The following is a 12,753-nucleotide window of genomic DNA, read 5'->3' on the forward strand; positions in this document are numbered from 1 at the left end:
TTCACACTGCCAATACAGTTTGATGGAGCACCTTGTTTACGCACCTTACTTGGACTGCTACACCAAGGTTTCATTACTCCCAACAGGATGATACATATTAAAGCATTAGAAAGGCTCAAAATACTCTTCTGTTCAAGCTACATCAACCAATAAGCCCTTCTAAACCCTAACCTTTAAACAATAGGTCTTCAACAGGAGGTCCGCGGACCCCTAGGGGTCGCAAAATCATTGGTTAATTAAACATTTTCCATATTTTTTTTTTAAATTTCCCTGACAATTTTCTCCCACAAATTTAAATTTCTCAGCGCACTGTTCCACACAGAGCATCACACTAGCCAAGACCTGTCAATCAAAGCCTCCTGTACACAGAAGGCCCCGCCCCTATCGCCGCTGAGCCAATCACGAGGCCTGACTCTGTCAGGTTCCCCGCAATTGGTCGAGAGCCTATTCAGTCTCCAGGTGAAATTCCAGAGGCACGTTGCAATATTAGCTTGGTAATTTCTTGACCCTACTACATTTAGCTACGTTTAAAGTTAAACTTGATTTTGTCTGTCATTTTCTTTAACTGACTTTAACTGAGGTATGTTTACGGTGGTTGCACGGCCACCCTACTGTTGCAAATGTTTGATATAAAAAAAGTAAATATTTGAACCTGTGCATTATTTGAATATTAAATGCAAAACTATAATAGTAATGTATATTTATAAATAGCACTAGGGCAAGTTTAATATAGAACACATATAGTAGGTAGGGGGGAGTATGTTGAGGACCCTGTTTTAAGTCAAGCTAACACCAAAGGTAAGCTAACACAACCAGAATAATGATAATCAATCAAGTTGAACTGCCAGAAGCAAGCAGTGGTCCTTGTAAACCAAAGCGATGACTTTTCGGCATTTAAACAGCTGCATCGCTACCCAAACAATAACTTAAAAAAAATAAATAAAAATTGCAACATCAAGCCGACAAAATTCCTGCATTCCCCTCAGAACACATGCGGTAGCTCAGGGTGGGCAGTCTCCTACATAAAAGACATGGCAAAGGGAAGAGGTCCTGTAGCTAGCCTTGGCTTCACCGGCGCTTTGTTCTCATCTTCAAAGGCTGCGCTCCTCGTTCACAGGATCAAAATCCACAAACAAATAAAGATCAGATACGTACGGCGCGGTGCAGAATTCCCCGGCAACTTTCCATCACGGTGGGGTATCGGTACACACAAGCTCTTTGATAATTTTTATTGTTTTTCGCCGCTGTTGATGTGCGAGGCGTTTGATTGCGTTTAATATGTCGTCCACACTCTGCGTACCTGACGGGTGCCCCTCTGCTCTGGGCCGGTTTGAGCAGCACGGTGACGGTGCTGTCCGTCTGGTTCAGGGACGTCTCCTGGTCGTACGCTGGCATCGAGGGAGCTAACGAGAAAATCAAGCAAAACAAGACTTGGTCATTGCTTCCCTCCTATATACTACCTTAAAGCAACATGATTTAATTATTAAATATAGCAATAACGGAGGTAAAACCTGCCATCGGTGCCACAAACGTATAAACTGTATCTGATTGAACAAAGCACATATACTACAAGTGAAATTGCCAGTCGACCACATCATCATCTGCTTGTTTTCATTATTTGCATAATGTTTTGGAAAGCAGATTTAACATCGACACCATCTACACACAAACTGGCCTCGCTGTTGACCCCGCTGACCTGAAATCTTGGTGGTGAACTGGGTGATGACAGGGGGACCGTAGCCCTTGGCTGTGCTAGCACGCAGGGTGAAGGAGTACGTGGATCCCGGGTAGAGGCCCGTGAACATGTGGGTGGTCTCGTTACCCAGCTTCACCACCTTGCCACTCTGGTTGGAGAGGTCCAGCTCGGGGTCAAAGGAGCTCACCGCCTTGTAGGAGATCTAGGAAGGAAGGAAATGAATATTCTCACAGCGGCTTTCTGGTGCCTTCCAGCGCCGTTCAGCAAGAGGAGGATTTGTATTCACAGAATAAAAACATTAGGCGCCCAGCAGCTCAGAAAGCTGAAGCATTTACTGTACTTACTGCATTGAGGTTTTGTATCCCACGCGTGGTGCGCGTTATCACATTTTTCCAGTCTCTTCCCCCTCTACACCGCTCAGTAAAGGCTAAAATGCCATGAAGCAATTTTGAAAGTCTTATGCTGTCCTTCTCCACTTATATACCCCTGATTTGCCACCCTATTTAATGGAGATACAGTATGCACGCACATGATTTAATGAACACATTTTATTATTATCCACTAGAATTAATAAAACAGCTACAGACAAAATGATTTGCATGTGTAAAACAAACTGCTCCGCGGAATATGGCTTTACTACCGCTACGCTAATGGTTTGAGAAAATTTAGCATGTTCTTGCTTCGTGCTCAAGCTTCTAACTTCATGTCAACAAGCTTTTATGCTTATTTCCAGAATTACAGTGAGATGCAGACTATGGAGACGGGCTGTCTCATTCCAAGGGTTAGATTCGTCTGTAAAAGCTGAGGTACATTGTTTTAAGCCAACGCTGACGCAAGCTTGCGGTTTCAAGGAGAGTGGAAGCACACTTAATGTATTCCTTCTCCATTTGTAAATACAGGGCGCTCTGGAGGGAAGCATTAAGGTGAGTGTTTTTCCTAATATCCATTTTGAATAACTGCAAAGTCCCACTTTAAGAAAATGCCTCCGCTCGTAAAGGAAAACCTTCATTATAATTCCAATTAGGGAGCACAAAGGGAGTTTGGAGTGCTGCATAATTTGTGTCCATCAAGTTTTGAAATGCTTCGAGGCCTTCTCATTTAGTCTTTGTCCGCGCAACGAGCCGCCGATGCCAAATCCTACATCATAACATTTCAGGGAGAGGAAATGACTTGTCAACACTGGGCACGCGGACGGGTTTTTACAACTATGACGGAAGTGACGGGAAAAATAATAGAAAAGACTGGAGCAAATCAATTTGACCTGCTGCATTAAGCTTTTAAAATCAGACAGGTTTACATTTGTTTTTCTCACCAAGGGAGGTAAGTTTCAAATTTATGAAGCGTTCTTAATATATGGGACATTTTATTTGTCAAAGCCTGAAGAGGCGTTGATGAAAGATAATAAGCGGAAAAAGCCGCTCTACATCTTTTCACCAGACTCCGGCTCACGTCTGCGGGAAAAGGTTGCCAATAAAGTGGTATTCGCAGATCATGGTCAAGAAGGGAACGGAGCAGAAATCTCTTTGATATCAGGCCTTGTCAGATATATTTCACTTTGAGCCCTTTGATAATGGTAAATCAAAGCAAGGTCCTCAAATATGAGAAGCAACTTCTTGGGGAATATCGGCAGAATACATTGAGAGATTTCTTTCTCTAACCAGAAGCGTGAAGGTGGGAGACACCCGGAGCAAGCTGCCATCTTACTTTCCTCATCTGCCATTCTGTTTAAAACAATGTTATATAAAAATAGCGTTCTTCCATTCCAGGGTAAGCTCTATAACCATGCTTGACTTTATATTAAAAACCTGGAAGTAAAAAGTGTGTCAGTGACATTATTGCTCACTTAACCTCGACACATTACCGCGCAGTTAAAGCTTCTCAAGACAGGGGGGAAGAAATTCCAGCAGCATGTGAGTGTGATAGGCTGAAGTGCAGATTTCGTGAGGCACGCAGGCCTCGACATAAACACGAGTGAACCCGACAAAGCGGCAAGACACACCACGTCATTTGCCCTGAATGCTTTTACCTGTACTATGAAATTTTAAACAGATAAACAACTAAAACGCGTGGCTCTTAAAGTGATTAAGTGTGCGGTATAGCTGCCGTATTTATGAGGTGCTGCTTTCCTGCACTGTGCTGGCACCTCTTAAGACATAAACATAACCCTTGAATTACCCAGGCCTTGTTATGATTCTGCATGGATTAAAATGTCTCCGCGCCACTGAGAGAATGTTTATGCCTGCGTTTCAGAACAGAGGAGCCTATAGAGCAGCCGTGTTGCTTTTACTGTTCAATCCGCTTCCATCGTATGAGAAACAGCCCTGTCAATGATTGTTAACCTAGTCAAAATACCAAGCGTGAGCAAACGCCAACAAGAGGAAAAATCAACACAGGGAGAATCAATCTGTGAGAAAGGCTGGAGGATTACTTCCACCATAAGCTGGTTAAGATCAATGTGTACGTATACTGTGTATGTGTGTGTGAGAGAGAGAGAGAGCGTGGAGACAGTTTGTATTATTCAGGACTCGGTCCCTGTACAAGGCTGGCAGAGGCTGTGCGAAGCTTCAAGTCAACAACTGCTTGGTGCTGAATGGTGATGAGTTTGAGGTGAAGTCTCAGAGATTGTGTTTTCTTTAGAGGTCAGCTGTGTGTGTAAAAAAAAAAAAAAAAAAAAAAGGATTCTGAGGAAGACGATTCTCTTCTAGCAAAATGGCAAACAGAGAACCAGGCTTTGGTAGAAGCTCAAAAAAAAAGACAGGTTCAGAATGCTCCATTGGTATAACCGTATGAAGAGCAGAAATGATACTCTATACGCCTGTTTTGTGAGTTTCCAGTTTGCATTTTAGTGAGAATAACGCACTGACCTGAGACAACAAGTATGGATTTATACATTTACATGAAGAAGATACTAGAGAAGCGAACTGTGAAGAGCTTGGTTTAAGGGTTCATGGCTGGGGGGGATGTCAAGATGTCAAGATGTTGACCTGTCCTCCAAAGTCACCAGATCCCAAACTGTTAATATGTCACTGTTTTGCTCTTCGTTTCAAATTTACTTCATGTTTTATTTTGTAATACGCTGCCTCCGTGTCTTTCACTCACTTCATTTTTTCCCATCTTTGTGATTATTTGACTTTCATTTTCTTTTTCTTGCCCCCTGTGTTCAGTTTGGGAGCTTTTATCGTCTTCTTCTACTAACCTTGTCATGTTCCCCTGAGATGTTTTTCCGCTCATATGTGCATCCCCGAGTTCTCCTGGTTAGTACTTTTTCAAATCTTTTGTTGTACTTTGTTTCCAGTTTGAATGCATCCCTTAAGGTTTTGTATTTTTGTCAGCTTTAAAATAAAAGCTTACTTTTCATCTTGTCAACCTGCCTCCCGCGTTTCCTTCATTTGGACCTAAGGTTTGGTAAAACGTGACAGAATGTCTGTCACATATTTAATTTCCAAGATTGTTAAAACTTTTCAAGACATGTCTGCCTCACATAAGAAAATATAAGAGATCCATAATTCTCAGGATACGTCCCCTGGAATGGAAACCAATAATGATTTCTGTGTCAATCTGTGTATTTAATAATGACTGCTGAATTCTGCTTGCACCACAGTTGGCTCAGCTAACCATGTTAATGTACCATGAATACACTGTTTTTATTAGGACTCCTAAAGGTCAGCCAACATGTCCAAAATGGGAAATGCAACTTGTACCACTTATTAGGGGGTGAATGGCTTCTGAGTTTTGATAGTCGACTAATATGTGGTGAAAGTGGGGTCACTTCATCAAACATAAAACCACAGTCAAAAGTAATAATTTACAACAATGTTATGGAGGCTTTTCTGCAAGGTAACTGAAGCTTCAACACAAATAGAAACTACTGTCTGCTGTAGCCCACGTCAACAACATAAACACCATCAGCCTGACACTTCTAATATGTAACTCTTGCTCAGCAAACTCTCACTCTCGCATGGTGCATTCACTGACATCAAGGACAAACAAATGCATTGTGTTATAAGATAGAATAATGTAGCCGTGATTAAACAAAATGTGGTATATCTCCGAAGCCTTTTCCATGTATGTAGCAGCTAAAGGTCTTACAATCTGAAAAGAAATTAAATTCCCCAAACAAATTGTTGATTTGCAGCCTCCTTCCTCTGCTAACATTAGTGAATGCCATTTCAGATGAGCGTGTAATGTGGTGGAACATTTGTTGTATTTCAGGACTGACTTACATATTCTACATGTCACAGTAGTATGGGCTTCATCTTCAATATTTCTGAAGTGTTTCCACACACTTGATGAACTGCTACTAGTTTGCAGCAATGACCCACTAGGCGTCCATGTTGTTATTGTCTTGTGGTCGTAGACGACTTCCTGCTTAAAGTGTCATGGCACAGCAGTAAAGTTGACTAATCGGTACAACCCCTGCTACTTATACGAGGAAATATCTATGTAATTCATTAGAATAGAAGGCTGATATAATCTACACGCGGAAGGTGAGTAGAGGACATTGGAGGCATTGGAAGTAATCCGACCAGGTTCAAATTGGCAGTTAAAATCAGCTTTTTGGTGCACACTTCCCTAAAAATACAGATTTATAATAAAAGACGTTTACCCAGTAAATCCCACTTTATGAGATAAGGTACACCCTTTGTCACGTGGTCAACTAACAGATCCACCCGATTCCAGAGCCTTAACGTAATAATAAAAAGTAATTCGTATCATAAAAAAAAAATCTGTTCAGCTCTGTGCACTTCAGCGGAAAAAAAGGACAACTTAATCCAGAAACTAACTCTGTTTATTACTCCATAGGGCAATCAATACTCCTAATATTTTGCTAACCCTTTTGTACCTCAAACTGGGTGATGATTCCGTAGGTCTGTGCGGGTTCCCTCCACTTCAGGATGATTTTCTCCTCGTAGGCGCTGCCCTGAATGGACTCAAGAGGAATGGCCCCCGGTACTGTGTGAAATAGCAACAGACAAGCGTAAAATGTTCAAAGTAGAAACAAAACATCAAAAAGTAAGATTGCTTGATACGCATTTCACAGTTTACTCTGTCTGCCATTTGTCAAGTAAAGGCGTGGACGGAAAGGCAACCTTTCTATTATGACTTTACTCTGAGCCTTATTACCCATGTGTATAAAACTATCAATAAAAAGCTTTTCAAGTACTTACACACCACCAATGGCCATGAGCCAAAGTGAAACTCATCTTAATAAGAATTTTCTGAGATTATTTGAAGTCAAATGATGTTACTGAAGACAAACACTGTGATACTTATTTTCCTGCAACACTCTTCACACAGTTAAAGATGTGTTGCAAACAAAGATGAACTTGTGACCCCCTGTGAATAGTGGGAATCTTAATCTTTCTGCAGTGTTTACTTGTAGCAAGAACCTGCCAAACAGATCTGGTCCTTAAACCCATCATGTGAATTGCTTTCATTCCGTAAGCGAAGCAGAATGACGTTTTATTTATTTTTTTTTCCGCCCAGAATTTATCTTGAAGAGTAACCACTACACCCCGTCTGTACATTTTTTTTTCCCGTGAGATCCGAAAACACACATATCCACACGGAAACACGCAGCAGTCGGATAGAGAGAAACAGTTGCCACTTTCAAGTTTCCAGGCAGAGATATCTGAGCCAGACATGACTCTCTTTTCGTCAGCTGAGCCTGTTTGTTATCTGGCGGCCGGGGTTCCTTGAGACTTCTGTGGAGTTCATTTCCTGTGTCTGCTGAGGCAACACAGAAGATCTTTCATCTTTGAAGGAGGTGAAACAACGACACAACACAGAGGCTCTGTGTTGTGCAGCTGTAGTCTGACTCCTCTGCTCTAAGGAAAAATATGTGGAAAATCCCAGACTTTGTTTGTAGCTGTTAATCAGGTGAGAATTATCATGAAGAGCAAATCAACAATAAAAATAAAAAAAAAGAGGGATTGTTCAGCTGCTGGCACAACATTTTCTTTGGAAATCAAAACTGCAACTGCCAGATCATTGAGATGTTTCTTTAAACTTTACATTAAATGCTTATTTAATTTAGATTGTGCCTCTTCTGATGTGTTCATATATACCAATCAGGCACAACATTATGACCACCTTCATAATATTGTGTAGGTCTTCCTTGCGCCTCATCAGAGAATGGACATGGCTCTTCTGAGGGTGTCCTGTAGTGTCTGAATGTTGTTAGTGGGGGTCTTTGGTTCCTATGGGTCACTTAATAAGATTGAGATCTAGTGAAAGTCTGTGTTGGGATGCATCCTGCTGTAGATGGCTGCTGCCATCAACGAGTGTCATTGCTATGGGGTGGGGGCATCTGGTCTGGTCTAGGTGGGTGACCTATGTCTAACAGTCACGCTAATACCAGGTCCATAAGATTCCCAGCAGAACACTGAATTGTTGTGACCAAGATGGTCAAAGTTATTTAATGTCAGTGGTCATTATGTTGTGGCTGATCATTGTATGTAATTACATACAATCATATATTTTGGCATTCATTACTGTATGTCTGGACTTTTATTTGGCCTTAAGACATTTTTTTTATTATTGGAGGTACAATTACTTTTGCAATGCATAAGATATACAAGTGTAATATTTCTCTTTAATTTATTTGATTGTTTATGCAAATGTAGAAAATTCTACTTTTAAATGGCACTGTATGTAATGCATTATTAACAGAGACGCATGATGGATGCATTGCATAGAGATACAATTACAAATGTGTCATAATACTCAGCTATACTGTACTTCTTCGGTAGGTTGTTATTTTTCCTTTCACTTACCATCCTCATCAGTCTGAACCTCCAACTCGGTGCTCTCCTTGACACCCTCTGGGTTGCGCAACACCAGCTTGACGCTGAGGTTGGTGAAGGGTGTCAAGTTGTGGATGGTGTGCTGGGGATCACGGCTCTGAGTGTCATAACACACCTCCTCCCGGGTCTCGTCCTTGCCAGACACTCTGGAGCGGTACTGGACGGTCAGGTTGTAGCTGTGGCAGCGGGTCACGTTGTAGCCCAGAGGTTCCCAGCGCACCGTCACCTGTTTGGACTGGATGTCCACCACTTCCAGGCGCCGCGGACCGTGCATGGGCTCTGGCGAAATAGAGAAGAGAGAGGAGAGCGTGAGCGTACATTTAGACAATCAATTAGGCCTTAAAACAGGCAGGTTATATTGGACAGTTTAAATAAAATCAAGGATATGATTGAGGTCGGTCTATGCCGGGGCGCGGGGAAGACTGTGCTCCTTTGGGTTAACCTGAGGCCTGCTCAGTATTTTCATTTATACAGAAATATTATTTTATTTTTTTCTGTTTGTACTTCACATTTCCAGAAAATATTTCAAAATTTCAAAGCCACAGCCTGACACCGAGCATTGCCACATCCCATCACCGTTGCTAAGTTGGTCTCACAGCGGCGGCACACAACAAGACACCAAAGGTCTGTTGGTCGAAACCCTCAGCGGGAGGTGCATCATCCCTTCAGAGCGTGCCGTTCCTCCGCGCCTTCTACCTTGTGCTCTGCCTTTTCCACTCTCTTTTCCATCTCGCCCAGTGGCGGTCAGCTATTAGCACCACACTGATACAGAGTCAGGCAGCCTGTCAATCCAGGCAGGATGCAGCCCCCACTGCCATCGTATCACCTCTAATCACATACGCTCCGTGTCTCCTCGCCTTTTCTCCTACACCTTCCCCATTTTCTCTTTCCTTCCTTCCTTCCTTCCTTCCTTTTTCTTACATTTCCCTTCTCCGTTTTCTCCCTCTGCCCATCTCTTTTTCTCTGACTTCTATTTCCTCCTCTCTTTTTCTCCTCATTCTACCTCCCCCCTCTCCACCCATCCCTCCATCTATTTTCCCCTCTTGCTCTCTCTTCTCCCTCTCCTTTCCTACGGGAGGAAAGCAGCCCAAGCACAAGGTAATGGGATCAATTTCCATTCCAGGTTAAATTCGCAGTCCATTTCTCTGGAACTTAACACTTTACCACCTATTAGGAAGAGCCAGGGCTCAATTTCCCTGTTCCCCAGGAGGCACAGTCCAGCAATTCAGAGGCAGCCACGGCAGCCATGTTTAACATTCTGGAGGTGCATGGGGGGAGAAAGAGACTGGACTGGAGCTCCAGCAATGTTGTTCATTTCTACAGATTGACTAAAGGACGCGGCAAACAAACAAGAATAAACAAACAAAGTCCTAATGGAAATCCACTACATATTTTTTTTTGTTAAGCTTCTATATCTACAGGGGGAAAAACATAACAATAATAATAATAAAAAATTATATTCATTCAAATTAACCAGAGTTTTGGATGGAACTCAGAAAATTAGGTCACGCCATGTGACATGACAGAAGCCTGTAAAGTGAGAAAGGATACTACAAGAGGAATATAAATGAAAGATGGAACACTTGTAGATTTCACAAGGAGAAAGAGCGGATATGATCTCCCCTGCACTTTCGCGGAGCAGATGAAATAGCATCAGAAGGGCCCGAAGGGGGAAGAAGAAGAGCTGTTGAGCACAGAGTCGGGATGAGAGCTCAATGCGCAACATACGGTACATGAAGCATGCACAAAGGGATGTATAAATGATACAGTAATGTCTAAAAAATTGAAAATATCCCAACAGGGGAAAACGGGCGACTATATTATGTTCAAGGAGAATATAGGGCTACAAAGACGGCAACAAACCCGTACACGTCTTAGCTGAGCGTATATGTCTGTTAAATTTAATCACAACTTAATAATAGTGAAAGAAAATGTTTCGTATTCATTGAAAAACCTTTCTGCACCAGTTTTGCAGTTCTCCTTTGAGACGCACTGACCTCCAAGGTTAAATCTTTGGTGGAGAGGAATACTTTTATCCTATCAAAGAGATCACCTGTAGAGCAGAATGCTCAGTTCCAACACACAATTTGGAACTACGCGGATAAATGTGGGGATTCAGAAAGCGGTCGCCGTTTTAAACAAATGTAATCAAGGCCAATAAAAAAAAAAAAGAATTTCTGACACAGAGCCGGAAAAGAATAGGCAAGAAAACAGGTTTCTTCAAATCAGCCGCAGTGTTGAGAAAGCCAAGCAGAAAATAGAAGTTTAAACCCCTTTATTTGCGGAACTATCTGTTGGCCGCACTCGGTAGGCAATGGTTACACTAAAAGCACAGAGAATTGCAGGGTGGCCAGGCACGGAAATCAAATTAAACCAGATGCTCTCAAAGTGACAAATGCACCAAAGTGTGAATCTCGAGCGGACGCACGCGAGCGGCTGAGAGGAAAGTCTCATTTCTGGAACGTTCAAGGAGAAATGTCACCCTCCCATCTTCTGCGGAACATCACAGATAATGTCCGCGGCATCCTCTTATTGTGGCCAATGGAGAGATGCCAGAATATGGAGGCAACACTTTAGGGAAAAAAATATAATTGTGCACAGAAATAGCCCCACGTTGAACAAAGAAGAAGAAGAAAAATGAAATGGGGGGAGCAATTATCTATTTGTATATAAATTTAAATTGATATTTTAATGGTGGCAGGAACATTAGACATTTCCCTTTTTCATCCTGGGTGCGCGTGTAGTCGGGAATAGGTACACTGGCCATTCGCTAAGCAGCTCTTATGATTATTCTGCAGCCTCTGCCCAGAGTTTTGTAGAGAAAAGGCTAATTGTTTGTTGCCCCCTTGGCTCCCTGTAGTGCAAATGCCAGCTGTCTGAGGGAGGCTGTAAAAATGTGAGGATCTGTGGCGGACGCCCAATCACAACTTGTAACCCATGACTCAGAATGACATCATCTGTTTGCGCGAACAACAAGGTGCCTCATCCATTTCAGAGCCTCGGCCGCGGTTGACTTTGAGGAAAGAGGGAAAAGAAAAGCACCTCGCACCCTCCTCCCACGCGTAATCTCAAATGAACGGGTCACGCTGAACGCCTGATATCCTTTATAAGCCCCTTTGTGCATAGGCGGAAGCTATGCGGCTGTTTTCAAATAGGCCCAGGGGCCAATGAGTGACAACTGATGAGATGAGCCTATCACGCCAGTCTGCGGCGAATGCTAGTTTAGTTTTATTGGCCGAGCAGTAAGAAGCTCAGCATCAAAAGCAAGGAGTCGCGGCAAGGAATAACAGGGCTATCTCTGGATTTATTTATTTTTTATTTTTATTTTTACAATTCTCTCAAGCTATCACACACCGCGGCTGACACTGGGGTGAAAGCGCTGAAAATATGACTCTAATATCTCTCCAGTATGGCAGATATTTCTAGTGGAATAGAGTTATAATAATGTCTATGAAAGCATCCCTTGGAGCAGGAAATTACAGAGGTCTATCTTATGCCAGGGCACACAGAGTGATCTCCAGCTAGAGCCAGATTGGTATTCCAAGCGGTGGACAAATTATCACCTGCTCCACACTTGCCGATATAATTGAATAATTTGAATGTGACATTTACATAGAACTATTAGTGATTTTTTTTGTCATTACAGTGTGACATTTAAATAATGTTTTTGGAAATTATCTGCACATTATTGCCTCGCGCTAATTCGAACAGGCTCCTGCGTGCGCGCCGCTGCGGCTCGAGTGATAACATGATTTCACAAAACACAGGACAAAAACAACAAATAACCGCGTGTTGCAACTGCCTGTCCTAGAGGGGGCTACAAATGGTGCACTTAGCCCCTGGGTAGAGCAAGACATTAGTCCTGGATGAAAGGAAACAAATTGGGCATGTCTGGAGCACGGCCACTTTGCTGCGAGACAAGTGCGCGTGTGCATGAGGCGGGGGACAATGTGTGTTTAGTAGTGCGGTCTTATGGGAGGAAAAGAGTTTCCATATGCGCGCACGGCAGCACTCGTCTGGTTTCTCAGCATCTTTCTGGCTGTATGTACAGAGGAACGATTTACTTATCAGATTTTCCTCAGGCTTCGCGGCGTACGAGCAGTTCGGAAAGCCAGGATCTTTATCAGATCCGCATCGATTAAGAGCAGAAAAGCCTGGTGCTGGCACAGGCTTCCATCTCTCTGCTCAGCAAACAGACCCGAGGGGTGGGGAGTGGATGGGGGATGGGGGGTGTGTGGGGGGGTGGGGAGA

At 42.9% G+C, this 12,753-nt stretch overlaps 1 protein-coding gene across 17 annotated transcripts in view; it reads right to left on the reverse strand.

The window, feature by feature from the left end:
- LOC125010348 (receptor-type tyrosine-protein phosphatase mu-like) overlaps positions 1 to 12,753 on the reverse strand; it is a 156,290-nt gene that overhangs the window by 70,977 nt on the left and 72,560 nt on the right. For all 17 annotated transcript variants that reach the window (XM_047588908.1, XM_047588921.1, XM_047588920.1 and 14 more), the window contains exons 8-11: positions 8,473 to 8,781; positions 6,540 to 6,649; positions 1,697 to 1,898; positions 1,301 to 1,403 (exon numbers count right to left, since the gene is read on the reverse strand). In XM_047588908.1, coding sequence (XP_047444864.1) covers positions 1,301 to 1,403; positions 1,697 to 1,898; positions 6,540 to 6,649; positions 8,473 to 8,781 — 724 coding nt within the window. The remainder of the gene's footprint in view (positions 1 to 1,300; positions 1,404 to 1,696; positions 1,899 to 6,539; positions 6,650 to 8,472; positions 8,782 to 12,753) is intronic.

The sequence above is a fragment of the Mugil cephalus genome, chromosome 7 (genome assembly GCF_022458985.1).
Source record: "Mugil cephalus isolate CIBA_MC_2020 chromosome 7, CIBA_Mcephalus_1.1, whole genome shotgun sequence".
Classification (NCBI taxonomy): Eukaryota; Metazoa; Chordata; class Actinopteri; order Mugiliformes; family Mugilidae; genus Mugil; species Mugil cephalus.